General features: G+C 40.0%; 1 protein-coding gene across 2 annotated transcripts; it reads left to right on the top strand.

The window, feature by feature from the left end:
- Window positions 1-144: 144 nt before the first annotated feature.
- Window positions 145-13,309, top strand: MIER3 (MIER family member 3). Of its 2 annotated transcripts, XM_087759912.1 has the most exons (10): window positions 145-382; window positions 1,160-1,184; window positions 2,385-2,493; window positions 3,385-3,530; window positions 5,435-5,569; window positions 7,007-7,127; window positions 9,382-9,467; window positions 9,667-9,739; window positions 12,251-12,402; window positions 12,863-13,309. In XM_087759912.1, the coding sequence occupies exons 4-10, from the start codon at window positions 3,432-3,434 to the stop codon at window positions 12,956-12,958; spliced, it is 762 nt and encodes a 253-aa protein (XP_087616038.1). In that variant the 5' UTR covers window positions 145-382; window positions 1,160-1,184; window positions 2,385-2,493; window positions 3,385-3,431; the 3' UTR covers window positions 12,959-13,309. The 2 variants fall into 2 exon arrangements, with proteins under 2 accessions (XP_087616038.1, XP_087616037.1); XM_087759911.1 differs by lacking the exon at window positions 2,385-2,493 and having other exon boundaries at window positions 12,863-13,307.
- Window positions 13,310-14,692: the final 1,383 nt, after the last annotated feature.

Below are 14,692 nucleotides of genomic sequence, written 5' to 3'. Positions count from 1 at the left end.
CCGCTGGCCGGGCCCCGGGGCGGGCGGCCCCTGCGGGCCCAGGCTTCCCCGGGCGGGGCCGGCCGCCGCCCCTCCGGCCTGGGCTCGGCGGCGGGCACCGAGCGCCCTCTCCGGGCGGGGCAGGGCCGGGGCGCGGCGGGCCGGGGCGGGCAGAGCGCCCTCGCCGGCCGGGGCGGGAGGCCGCGGCGCCGGCGGAGGTGGGGTCCCGGCGCGGCCCCTGCCCCGGCGCCGCCTCCTCCGCCCCAGCCCGGTCCCGCCGGCCCCTCGGCTCCCTCCCCGGCCGGCTCCGGCTGGGGCCCGGCGGCTGCCATTGGCTTAGCGGCCCCATCCGGGCACTCGGCGCAGCGCTGTTCCTCAGCCCGATCGTCCCAATATGGCGGAGGTGAGCGGGGAAAGCGGGCTGGGGCGCCGGGGTTCGGCCGGCTCCCCGCGGGGCCCCGCCGCCGGCAGGCCCCCCGCGCCCGCCTCGACATCCCCGTAAGGCGCCTCCGGGGCGGCCCGGTGGCGCGGGGGGGCCGGCGGGGCGGCGGGGCGGCCGGCGGAGCCGCCGGCGCCGGGGCAGCGGGAGCCTGCGCGACTAGGCCGCACGGCGGGCGCCGCGCAGCGCGGGTGCCGGGTTCGCAGCCCGCGGGCGGCCGGCAGGCCGCGGAGGGGGGCGCGGCCGCCGCGCCGGGCCCCGGGGGGTTCGGGACGGGCCGGCCGCGGTGCCGCCGCAGCGCGGGCGACGGAGAAACGCCCGGCGGGAGGGAGGAGAAGCGAGCCCCGGGCTGGGAGCGGGGAAGAGGCGGCGGCCGGTCCGGCTGCCGCTGCCGCTGCCTGCCCCTGTCATGTCCCGCCCGGCCGGGGCCGGAGGGAGCGGGAGCGGGAGCGCCGGCCGGGCCGGGCGCGGCTCCTGCGGGGCTTCTGCCAGCGGAGGCGGAGGGAAGGAGAGCGGCAGGCGGGGAGCGAGCGAGCGAGGGAAAGAGGGATGGGAGAGGGTGAACGGGATGGAGGGGCCGGCAGGGCGGGACGCAGCGGCCGAGGCCGTCGGGGAGCGGCGGGGGAAGGGGGGCGGCGGGGGAAGGGGGCAGCTCCGGGGGCAGAGCGTGAAATGCAGACCCCTGCCCGCCGCCGGCCCGGAGGGAGCCCGCTCTCACCTCGCTCTCTCTTCTCCCCGCAGGCTTCCTTTGGGAGTTCGAGCCCAGGTTCGTCCTCGCCCACCTCCTGCTCCGGCACCCGGCCTGCCGCCCGCACGCTGCTCTCTCCTTCCTACTCCTTCCCAATTTTACTCCCCTGTAGCTTTCCTAACGCTTCATCTGCAGACAGTTAACCGCCTGCCAGATTTTTAAGAGAAGGAGATGTGCGCTGTGGAGCCCTTCCCTTAACTCCGGTTGCAGTTAGTAATTGGCTGCTCGGAACCCAAAATGAAAACAAAGTTTTGTAGCGCTTTTAAGTCAGCATCTCAGTAAAGCCATGTAGCCTGGAGAGAGACTGCTTCTCTTGTTGCTGATAACTACAGGCTTGTGTAAATTTTTGACTTCTTGGTAATGACAGAAGATGTTTAAAATCATAATGATAAGTAATTTTTAAGGCTTTAACTGATGTTAATATTCTTCAGAATCCTTCACACAAGCAAGCGTAATTAACATCAGTAGCGCTTCTCTTGAAGAAGTCTTTGAGGAATGTATTTGCCTCTGTGTAACTGCCTTCTGTATGCTCTGTTTGTCATCATTTTTTAACTACTTTTACAAAATTTATTGAGCTTGTATTTTTGAATATGGTTTGAAATATTTTAAACAGGATATTGAGCATTCAGAGATACTAAAGAAGAGTGGAATAGAACTTCCGCTAGAGTTACTCAAACATAAAATGAGTTAGAACAGCGATTAGAAGCAATAATCTTGAGCACAAATATATGTAAATATATATTAGATTAAGACAGGTGACACTTCTTTAAAACTGGATGTGATGGCCAACAGCAGGAAAATTCAACATGAAATGTCGTTACTGTAATTGGAGTAGTGTTATCAGCTATACTGAAAGTTCTATGAGACCATAATATGAATGTGAATAAAAGGCATTTTTGGCCTGAATGGCTCTCTGCAATATGATATTATGAACTTTCACAGTATTGTCTTAAGCGAGCTAAACAGGCAAAGTTTACTTTAATTACCTGCGTATAATGAATGAACACTTAGCATAATTGCTGAAAAATTAGATGCTTTAAGACTCAGAAATGTTACTATATACAGTTGTCTCTTTCAAACCTGGAAGCAGTGCAAAGAGGGATACTGCTTTATTTTTTTGAAGAGGATTGAAAATTTGTAGCTATTTCTTTCAAAGATTCTGAAGAAGTTTTTACATAGAAATAATTCTTAGTGGACCTTTTCTTTGCTGCTTGTAAGCCAAGGATTGCAACAGAGCACCAGTATGTAAGAACTAGAAGGGGAAACCAGAAGTGAAAGAGAAATATCCTAATCTGTTTCTTCCCTCCATCCTGAAAGCTGTAAGAAAGTGAGCATTAAAGAACAAAACAACCCTGTAATGCAGTGATTTCCATTGTAGAACACTGTGCGGTGCAGAGTATTTGTATCTTTAAAACTTGTTGAATCTATTGATAACCTTTCTAACAGTTGACGAAATACACTTAATATAATAACAGTACTTCTTTGATGACTTATGAGTATCCTCTCGATTAATGAAAAAGTGTCTGTTGGACCACAGAGCTGTCACAATGGCTTGTTAATTAATGTGATCCATTAGAAGCGTTTTGTTATTTCCAGTATATTTTCCTCAATATTTCTTGAAACTCTGCTGTGTTCATTCTTCCTTTCTAGATCAAGTGCTAAGAATTAAATTGGTTTTAATAAAATATCCCTATGTGAGGCTAAACTAATCTGAAGTGAATCTCACTGTTTATTTTGCTGTTAGTAGGAAGCTGATTCATAACTTAAGTTAGCTGTTGACCAGTGAAAAACTATGCTTGTTACCACATAAATTGCATAAATAGAATCAGAGTCTATAAATCACAGTCTTGCAGCATCTGGAATCTTGTGACATCTGTGCTTGGTACCTTGATGATGATTTCAAGGATGTTTTGAACAATCTTTTATTCAGTAAAATACTGATTTGGGATTGTACTTTCTGAAACTTTTAGTAGTTTAGGTACTTCTCCCAAGTACTCTATACTGCAAGAGAGAAAACTGCGCCTGTTACAAATAGGAAAAGGGAAGGTCAGCTAAACCAGCTGGATTTGTCGAGTAGTTAGGAATTTGTTCCAGTTATTCCATTGAGAGTTCTGACCTTGTATGTAAAAGAATTCATGCAACCATATTTTTTTCTGTGATGTAATTTCATATGTTGGTATAGAAAAAAAAAAAGACTCAAATTAGGTTTTTTTGATAGTTGGCTCTTTATCATCTGAGGATCATGACTTTGACCCATCCGCTGAAATGCTGGTACATGACTATGATGATGAGCGAACTCTCGAAGAAGAGGAAATGATGGAAGAAAGCAAAAATTTCAGCTCTGAGATTGAAGATTTAGAAAAGGTAAGAGTGACTCGCTCTCTCATAAATGTCCATACATGTTGTAACTTTTCTAGTGAAAAGAACACTCAACCTGTTCTTCAGTTTGTATTGTATAATGCAGTTTCCTGCAACATGCCTTTTTAAACAACAGGCTTGTTTAAACAAAGAAAAGAAAATCAAGTTTGGTTAGGATAGAGCAGTGCATCCTTACAAAAAGGCTGAACTTAGCTTCTCAAAGACATTAGTGTTATGTTAAGTTCATATTCTTCTTATTCATGTAGTAGTCCTGTCACTTTGGTAGAGAAATCACTGAAGCAGGTTTTACAGTCCTGTCATCTAATATCACTTAGCACTTCTAAGTTTTATAAATTGGATATAAGTTGAAGCTGTGCATTTTGCATACTGTTAAGTGACAGCTAGCTATATTTCAGTCTGTTGGTCAGGTTTTGCTTTTCCAATATGCAAACAAACAGTCCTTTTTTTGGTCACATTAATCTGCTATGTAAATGGTAGTTCTGCATTGTAGTTTCATCAGTTTGGCATTCGGTGTGTGTACAAAATGACCAGCATGCTCCTTGGCTTTTTCTATTCCATTTTAGACTTCTTAATTACATGTTTTTCCTATTTACGCCTCTTGTTCATCTGTGGCAGGGCATCACCCATTTTAAATGCCTGCTGAATGCGGAACACCCACAAGTTGATGGTGTTTGCATTACTGTTTGGTGACCCACTTACACCACTCAGCATAAGTGCAGATTGTGGTCAACGGAGTTCCAGAAAAGTGTAATTTTTAGCATCAAATATGAGGCCATGTTTTTGTAGTCCATGTAAAAACAAATTTTCTAAATGTTGAGTTGACAGTGTTTGTACTCGTGATTTTTTTTTTTTTTTTTGTCCTGCTACCTTGACAGTTATATTTTTGCTGGTTATGAACTTGCAATTATAATAGCAAAGCAGCTTGCCAGGTCTGGTGGTTAAAATGTTACTCCACAAAATTATGAGAGAGAGCCACTCATCTTACACACTTTATTACTTTAGGTCCCGATCCTGGAAAGACTTGGACATGAGTTTACATTTACCCATTGTGAAAAGTCTTTGCAGGACTAAGACCTTAGCTGACTAAACAAAACAAGTAATTTAATCAGTGTATGAGTTCAACAAGAAATTTTTAAAGGTAATATAACTTTTAAAGGTATAAATATTGGAAAATATTTTTAATATTTTGATGGCCTGAATCAGGTAACTAAAAAAATCTCCACTGTTTATTGTTTTATTAATTGTTTTAGGATGCAAGTATGATGATAGTTAGTAAAATCATTTGATCAAAAGCTGTTGGAAAAAAAGAAGTTATAAATCGAGCCTTCCTCTTGATTTTTGGCTTCTGTATCATTAGCTGTCTTTCTCCTATTACCTTCTCCATGGTAATTACAAAATATATTGTGCAGGAGATGGAAAGGAGGGCTTAAAAGTTGCTATGTTGGTTTACTTTTGTGGGTTTTTGCACATTTGCAGCTGTAACTGTGTAGGACTAAAGTGTTCAAGTTTTTCTGCATTTCTCTCTTGTAGAGGGGTTGTTAGTGGTTCTAGGATATCTTCTGTCTTGAAGAAATGTAGGCAAATCATGATCTACAGTATGAATCAGATAAGGAGGAAATTTTTAGTAATTACTCTTTAGTTTCATCCAGTAAACAGTTTTCTTCAACAGCTTGATGCAACTTCACTATATGCCAAGAGACATGGTTATGAATTATTTCAGTCCTGCGCCTGAAAATATTTTGAATTTTTAATCAAGATTTCTGCTTTCAGTTAAGTTTTTATTTGTTTTTTTACTTGTGTTCTTCAAAATATGTCTTATGCTTTTAGGCCTGAACTGTTTACAAGTATTTGGCAATATGTTGAAATGTTTGTAAATCCTCTTGTATTAGGAAGGAAACATGCCATTGGAAGATTTACTGGCATTCTATGGCTATGAACCCACGATTCCAGTTATGGCAGGTTCCAGTGCAGATAGCTCTCCAAGTGAACTTGCGGATGAACTTCCAGATATGACTCTAGATAAAGTAAGTCAGAACTGTTTTCCCCTGTGATATGGTTTAAACGCAGAAATCCAGGTGACCTTAAATTATATTTCACTATCTCTTGATGTTGCAAAATATGTATCTTTGTTAATTTCAATATACAATATTACTCTGAATTCATTCTTTTTCAAGGATATTGGGAATCTGATTCTAATTATAACTACCGCACTTACAAATGCATAGCAACTTTAGTGGCACTATATTACTACAAATGAGAAATGAATACGTTAACAGTTCTTCTAGAACACATCCAAAGAACTTTAAATAGGTGGGTTTTTTTTTTAATAGAAGTGGGATTTTTGATAATGTATGCAACGTCCAGAAATAATAATTCTGGCTTCCAACACCATTCGTCAAGTATGAAAACGTTTGTGGATAGCTTGAGAATGCACTCCTGAATGCTTTGGGATGTTGCTTTCAAATAGATATCACTTGGCAAGGTCTCACCTTTGGGGAGTGAGAGAGAGATTGTTTTATATGCAGTGACTATATGGGTTGCATTGCCGATGTAAAAACCTGAAACTCGAGGTTTTGTGATTTGCAAACTAACTTTGGATTCTGAGATTTTAATCTGATTTTTGGCTATAAGGCATATGCAGCTAGTAGTTTGGATTATAAAGTATGTGGGTAGTAAGTATATGTCTTTTTTGGTTTTGCCTTTTTTTTTTTTTTTTAAACTTTCTGTGAGTATGATGTAATGGTAAACTCCACAGAAAAGTAGGGTATAATGATGGCTCTGCACATCTGATTCTCATTAGGATCCACGATTGTGTCGAGGCTACAAAAATGTAGTCGGCTTGTTGTCTAATACAGTTCTTTCCCTTCCTAACCTCTATACAGAGGAGTTCAAACATGTCTGCTAGTGGAGGAAGTGTGCTTTTTCTTTCTTAATACCTTTTTTTTTAACCTACAGAAGCATCAATTTTTTTGCGTTTTGGGAAGATAACAGGTTGTCTATTATCTGTAACTGTCCTCTCAGCAAAAGTCTACAGAAGTGCCCGGCTGTTGTATTCCCCGCCCCGCCCCCCCCGACTTTAAGGGGTAACAGCCTTTTAAAGCTTCGTTATATCTGTGATGCAAAGAATGACAGAATTCTAAAGATTTGAGGCAATTTCCACTGGCATTTTTCATTGGAAGCCATTGGAGGAACATCTGAGATTGATGCATGCAGAAGTTACTTCTTGTGCGTTTGTTTTAATAGAAGACAAAGCGGAAATGAACCCCTGTGTTCAACTCTGAAATGAATGGTTGTATTTGTTCTTAGATTTAAGAGGAGCAAACTAGCTTTTTAATTAAGGGAGTATGGTCTGCTAAAAATAATTCATTTTAATTAATGAGACTTAGAATTTGCTGAATCTAAATGCTCACCAGTCTATACTTGATAGTCTGAGGTTTTATTTTTTTATTTTAATGATACAGGAGGAAATCGCTAAAGACCTCTTGTCAGGTGATGATGAAGAAACACAGTCCTCTGCTGATGACTTGACACCATCAGTTACTTCACATGAGGCTACTGACTTCTTTCCTCGGCCATTAAGATGTAGGAAACCTAATTTTATAATACTCAAAATGTCTTAGCATTACATATAGCTTCCTAGCTTAAAATATCAAAAATGCAGAATAGTGCTGACTTTACCAGGTATTGAGAAACAGTGCTTTGCAGGATCTTTTACATGAATGTTGTCTTTGGTTGGTATTACTGGTTACCTAAAAGACTTATATTTGGTACTGTGCTCAAAGCACAAGTAAAATTAATTTTTCTACAGATACAGTAACTTCATAATTAATAATTAATATGGTATTGAGGCACACCCTTCACAATTTTCAATGTTAGTGAATTACATGAATATGTAACCCATTCTTTTAAATTAGTGTTTCTCTACTAAAATTTTTGCTGCTGCCATTGACTCCTCCATGCAGCCTGTGGGTGTGAACTGGGACGCAGCTTCTTTGCGATTATTTCCCTTCGCACATTCAACACTTTTCCATGGGACTTCATGGGGTGAGCCAAAGTGGTTTTGTATGGGATGGGGCCTATGAACCCATAACCACCAAAATTTCACTACCCGTGGAGTTATTGTGGGAAAGATCTGAGAACCAGGGGTTCAGCTATCCAACCTGGACGAGATGTTTCTGCCTGTTGCAGCTCATTTGTTCATTGGTGTACTACAGTTAGAGTAACGTGGGGGATTTTTATCACAGTTTTTATTTGGCAGGTATCATAAGCTATTCCTGGGGGTTTTCATTCCTCTAGAGAAGGGGGGTGACAAAGGGGATGTGCTGCCTCAGTCATCAGGAATTGTAGCCCTTTGCATGCTGCTGATTGTGTAATATAAGACATTTGTCTTGAAAGAGTGATACAAAAACCTTAAAAATTATAATGCCCTTTTTTCAGGTAAGCAAACCCCAAACTTGCTGGCACTTAAATTTTGCTTGTGAACTGTTAATGAATATGACACTGAAAGTGTGGCAGCTTTATAGAAAAAAAGATTAGCCCCTTATCTTACTGAGGATTAAGAAACAGTCATCTTTGTTTTCAGCTATCATGGTTTTCTATCAGAATGTTACTTTCTCTATTAGAACTTTTGGCTGGATGTTTAAAATTGAATATCCACCATTTCAGGGAGGGAGATGTTAGTTCTCTCTGCTGTTGGCAGTTTCATCTTTTTTTTCTGATCTCTGTCCCTTTCTCAGATACTAAGATAACATTACGTTTTAAGATAAACATTTCTAATACATAATATAGGCTATTCTATTAAATTTGCATTAATTGGAAAAAATAATTGCCTATGATTATCCAGGCATGTTGTTATTTCATGCATTCAGGTTAGCTTCTTGCTTGCTACTTCTAACAACAAAAAGAGAGAGACTGGTGATTGTAGTAATGACTACAGAAGAGCCACCTCAGTCCGTACAACCTTGGATGTTGTCTCTGATGTTGACAATTCTGTTCAGTTGTGAAGAAGCTGAAATTGCAACCCTGTTTATGAGCGTGTTGTTTCTGAAGTTTGAGAATACAAAATAGCTTTAATCGCATCAGAACTGTAGATTCCATTCTGCTGGGGATTATACAGCTATAAAAATAGAATTACTTCAGAACCCAGTACCACAATGTTCCAGATTCTAAAATATGAGTTCTTCTATGGAGTACTGTATTTGAATTGCTTGGAGTGCTCTGCTGTATTTCTTCCTGAGGGGGGGAGATTAAAGAAGAATAAGCAGTCTTTGCTGTCTTTCGCTTATTTCATTTTGTATCTCTCTCCTGTATTTTCACTCCATGGTGAGGCAGCCTTGTTTAAAGGAATGTTTTGAATGCCAGTTAAAACTTATGATGAAAGGTTTTAGTAGGTAATAAAGACATGCCTTCAACTTTACTTTCTTTTTAACCTGATGTACTTTCTTTTTACTTTCTAATTAACCTGAGGATAAGTCATAGCCCTGGAAGTTTTCTGTTTTTCTCATACCTTTTCTGTAATGTATAAGTCTTCCATGGAGAAAATTGATGAAAAACTATGATCTCATTTCCTTTTGACTGTTAGAAATAGATTGTCTCCATTGCAGTGATGATAAATGTTTCAGTTATGCAGTATACAAGTACCAGTGCCTTCTGACTTCATGCTAGTTTGATAGAAACGTCGATTAACAGACTTCTAATAGAAGTGTAGATTAACAGACTCATAAGTGTCTCCCAGAGTAAAAGCAGGTGCTCCTTTCAAAAGTAAAGGATATCTTGTAGTTCTGTGCTTGAACTGAAAATTCTTCCTAGCTAAAACCAAACTTCTTTGTGTCTGAAGCAAACACTACATGTGATGGAGATAAGGAATCAGATGGTGAAGATGTAGAGGCCGACAATGGTAATGCATCTGAAGATTTGAGAAAGGTAATAATTATAGCTTAAAGAAAAGTTTAAAAAAACTTTACTGTTAATAAAAATGCATTAAGATTTATAGTACATATCTAAAATAGTACCTTAATTCTGGAATTCTCTGCCAAATGCCAGGTTAATGGCGTTTTTAATGCTTCCATACAAAAAATACTAAGTTAATGCCTTTCTCTTTTCATTTTTGTTACATCTTCAGGAAATAATGGTTGGTTCACAGTACCAGGCTGAAATTCCACCTTACCTTGGCAGATACAGCGATGATGAAAAGCGTAAGTTCTTCTGACTGTTCTACTTTTTATGTTATGTTTATACATGGCAGTTGATTTAAGTTTGTAAGGTAAATTCAATGTCTTCATTAAAGTTTCAGAGATCTTGAAAAAAAAAAAAAAAGCACTAGGAAACAGAAACAACCACATAATTATAACTCAGAAATGTGATTCTTCAACTTCGAGAGGACATTCTCAAGAAAATATAGGAGGCTGGATTACAGTGTTAATTCTGAAGTATCTGCTAATATTAGGAGGCAACAAACTGTGGGTCAAGAAGGAAGTATTTTCATATGAGCATCATAACTGGGCTATGAGCATGTAACTTAGTTTAGATTGAAGATCTTCAAAACAGTATTTTTCTTTGCTTGTTTTTTGGCAAGCACAACAGTGTGGGTTACAAAATGGATATGGAAGACAAAGCAATGAACTATTTTAAGTTTTCATAGCATGAGTAGAAGATGTAGGTCCTGCTACACTGTCTTTTAAAAAATATGATGTTTTAAGTATGATGTTATTCGAGTGGAAATTTAGGTTAAAAACTGCAATTATGCTAGAGTAGAAAAAACTTAATAGAGTTTTATTTGGTATCTTTAGACACCTTCACTATGAGAAAAGTATAGCACATATAGCTGTGGAATTCAAAAAGCAAATAATGAAAGAAATTTGCTCATGGGTGCAACAGCTGTGAAATTGAGGAACAGTTTGGAGGATATGCTAATAAATGAAGGGCATTCAGTGTTTTTTTGTAAATTTTCAATATTCTGTAAATTACGTGTGTTCGAACTGTAACATTTCATGGGAATATTATGCTGGTGAAGTGTGTCAAGTCTTTTCACCATTACCAACTGCTTTTTTTGAACAACGATCCTTTGCAATAGGGAAGAATAATGTTTGGTATGGATGGAGCTAGAAGCATTAGCAAGTGAACGTCTCTTGGGTTGCTTAAGAGACCTAGGGAAGTCTCCTGTTTTCTAAGATTCAAGTATGATGCTTATGGATTGTAAGAAATGGACGAGCAAGAACTGGATTTATCTGGATAGGCCTTTTACTGTTTACACACCTTGACTTCTCCTGAGCTGAGAACTAGAGAAGGGCCAATAACTAGAGGATGACCAGGGAGGGGTTAATCTGACAGCTTTCTCTGGAATGAGCTGGTGCTAGAGAGAACTAGTGAGAGTCTTGTCTGCTGGCATGGCTAAGTGCAAAGAGGTAGCATCCAGATCGTAGAGCCCGTCCAGATCGAGAGCCTGAGGAGATCCTCTTGAGATTATCAGTCATGGACTCCAGCAAGAAGTGCTGGCTTGTCTTGGTTGATAAAGGAGGTCGAAGCTGAGATCAGCAGTGCTCGAGAGGTTGGACCTGGCTGTAGGGGTGGAGGATTCTGTGAAAGCCTGTTCTGTACTCCCTGAAGAGCTTGTGATGGCAAACAGGGGCTTATATTTCTGCTTTGTAGTCGCAGCTACCAGAATTGTGCTAGAAGGCAGTTCTGCTCTTCTAAAAACCTTACACTTGTAACATGTCTGTTTGAAAGCTTTCCATGTTCTTAAGCTGTAACACAACTTTCAGAGAAGATGTAACTTTATTCCTCCCCTTAGCTTAATATTGTTTCCTTCAGTTTTATGAGAGATTTGAGAATCTTCATCTCTTCTACTGTAACAGCCATTATGTTTGAATTGAATAACTCTTAATTTTGTATCACCAAGAGAGAACGTGAAACATTATGTGCAATGTTAGTCACATGTATTGATCAGCGTAAAGGATTTATAGTTTAATGTAGAATGGAAACACGTGCACAGACTGACAAAGGTTCAGGCCAACTCTTGTGTATTTCCAATACATTGTCTTTCAAATAAGCTACTTAAGAGGTGCATACATGATTTCAGTGTACTATGAAAGAGGATTGTACATCCTGATTGGTTGTAAAGTATGCATTCTTAACAGCATTCAGTTATTAGTGAATGGAAAAATGAATTACCACATTGAGACCTAGACTTCTGTTAATTAATTTTTGGCAAATTTTATTTGAAAATGGCCAATTAGCCACCTCCTCTTTTTTTTTTTTTTTTTTTTTTACAGGTAATATTTGAAATATTAAAGTAATTTTGTACACTCTTTTATTGTAAACTATAGTTCATTTGTTGAAAAGAGCTGAATAAAATTGAGTGGTTTTGCTAGTTTGTTTATATGAAGATAATGAATGCATATGCATAATTTGACTTGAATCATCTAGCTGTCAACAAGCTGCTCCTCTGTAAATACTCTTCGTCTCAAGAGTTCAATCCCTAATCTCATCCCCATGGAACCTGAATCTCTTCACTGTGTCACACTGCAGAGTCTGTCTCTTAACTGAGGCTTTTGGGGAAGAAGTGAGCTGCAATTTGAAAGTGGCATGATGGTGCTTGATTTTATTACTTCTGTGTTCCTGTTCTTTGTATTCGTGAAATATTCATGAAATCATGTTACAGCCTTAAAAATGTCACACCTGGCGTTAATGGATTTCTGTTTTAACAGCCTATGAAAATGAAGACCATTTACTTTGGAAACCTGATGTGATCTCAGAAAGTAAAGTTAAAGAATACCTTTTTGAAACCTCCTTAAGAACAGGAAATGAAAAAATGATTGGCAGAATTCCTGAAGGACTGCATACACGGGACAATGAACAAGTATGTTTTATATCCTGTTCCATTAGTGACACATTGCTTTGTAATTAACATCTGTTCTCTTTCTCTGCCTTGTATCATAAAGGCAGCAATACTCAATTTCTTTATTTTTTTTAATTAGATGTTATTGGGGTCAGGATCTTATTTGTAATTTTAAGCACATGCTTAAAATTACAAGTATTTGAATGTTGCCAGTGTGTGATCTTTGATGTTTCCGATTGCCATGCTGTTGACAAATCCAGCTCTTCTAGTAATTGCATATAAAGTTTTACATTTTCTTAATTAAACCTTGCCTCAGCTTTTGGATGGTTTTGCTTTTGGTTGTCATGTTAAAATTTTCATCATGTATAAAGATAAATCCTCTTTTTTACATTAGATATGCTCACTGAAAGGCTAGTTTTAGAAGTCTAGATTGGATATTTGCAAACTTTGCCTCTTTCTAAAGACTTTTCCTGTTTTGTAGGCGCTGTATGAACTTCTCAAGAGTAGCCATAATGTTAAAGAAGCAATTGAGAGATACTGCTCAAATGGAAAGGCATCTCAGGGTAAGAGAGAGTAACTGTTTTTTCAGAAATGTGTGTTTGAAAAAAAGGAAGAAAAAAAAGTTGTGTAAGAAAAACCTTGAGTAAGAATCAGATTGATGAGCACATCCTTTTCCATGATGTCTTCAGCACAGATTAGGTATAATCTGACTGTTGACCAGTTGGAAATTGCTGCTAGAGAAGTTTGCAACTTCTATAAAAGTTGCAGGATCAGCTTTTCACCTTCCCTTCTTTCCCCCATTGCTGTTGTAAGAATGGCACAGACTGAGGAGAGGGCTGGGGAATGTGGTGATATTGCTCTGGTTATCCCTTTGATGAGGCAGTTCTCACCCACAATAAGTATCTTTTTGAGATCATGATATAATCTGATGACATTTATAGCAGAATCAGGAGAACATAGCTAGGTGTATAAATAAGCACGACCCTTCCTCACTGTGCTAACGCTGTGCTATGCCAACCCTAAATTGCTTCTGCTGTATAGTTCTGTAGGTCTGTGGTAGAGCATTGAGAGCTTTGCTTGAGTTTACAGGGGAAAAGGAGCTTCCATCTTGTTTGTCCCTAACTTTATTACTCCTTTAAATGACACACAGAATTTTATCATTTAGCAAAGACAGTTCTTTGTCCTGTATTTTAGCATATGTGTTGCATAAAGCAGAAATGGAGTATGAGCCCTCGTTTAAGTTGATATTCTGGCAGATACTCCCTACTTAGAACTGGATCCAAAGGGAACTTGAGTATTTACAAGTTAGGTGCTGCAAAAGCTAAGTGTCTAAAGTAAAGCTGAAGGGGACAAAAAGGACTACCAGAGCAGTGCTTCGGAAAGGTCATGTACAAGAAGAGATTGTGTAGACCTAAACAATAAGGATGTATCAGTTGCAGGTTTGTATCCTAAGTCCCACGTCTCTGTAGGATTTAGATTCCTGTTTCAGGATTGAAAAGTACCTCTACCCATTTGTGGTTCAGAGCCCAAAATTCTGTCTTGAGACCTAGTAGTGACACTCTGCCCGCCCCGCCCTCCCCCCCCGCCCCGCAAGTCAGATGGGACAACTTATACCCTCATTAGAAATAGCAAAGGATGATAATACTTTCAGTGCCTGTCTCTTAGAGAGACCATTATGCTATGATCTACTCTACCCACTGAAGTTCATTGCTATTCTCAAGATGAGAATTAAAAATCCACCGTTCCCAGGATAGTTTCTTAATGGTGACACTTTACATGGGGATCTTTTCTTCTCTTTGAGGCTTGAGAACTCTGTAGTAAGGAGTGCAAAATTAATGGAGTGAGAAAGAAAGAAAATGGCCATACAGTGGAATGATTATCACCTTCATCTGGGAGCAGAAAGGTCTTGGTTCCAGTGTCTGCTTCCAGAAGTGTTTTGAAATGTGGGGTTTTTTTCCCCTCATTGGCTTTAAATGTCAGCTGAACGGAAGCTTTTTTGATCACCATTATGAATGTAAGATAGTTGAAATATCCCTTCTTAATTGTATGTAGATCCAAACCCATGAGCCAGATAGGAAAGCAACAATACTTGAGGCAAAACCGACCTATTCAAATAGTTTGAGCTACTTCGTTTTAAAAGTCTTACTCTTTTTTAGTGATTTCTTTTGTTTTGTTTTGTTTAATTTGTAAAACTAAATTTTAGTTTTATCTTAAAAAAAAAAAGATTGTTCCTTCACTCTTTTTTTTTTTTTTTCAACAGCCACTGTTCTTTCTATCTGATGCAAGAAGAAATAGTTTAGAAAAATTATCT

Source organism: Nipponia nippon, unplaced genomic scaffold, assembly GCF_047370975.1.
Source record: "Nipponia nippon isolate SJK-2023a ecotype South Korea unplaced genomic scaffold, ASM4737097v1 scaffold_20, whole genome shotgun sequence".
Taxonomy (NCBI): Eukaryota; Metazoa; Chordata; class Aves; order Pelecaniformes; family Threskiornithidae; genus Nipponia; species Nipponia nippon.
Note: the sequence above shows the minus strand (reverse complement) of the source record. Positions and strands in the feature narration are given on the sequence as shown.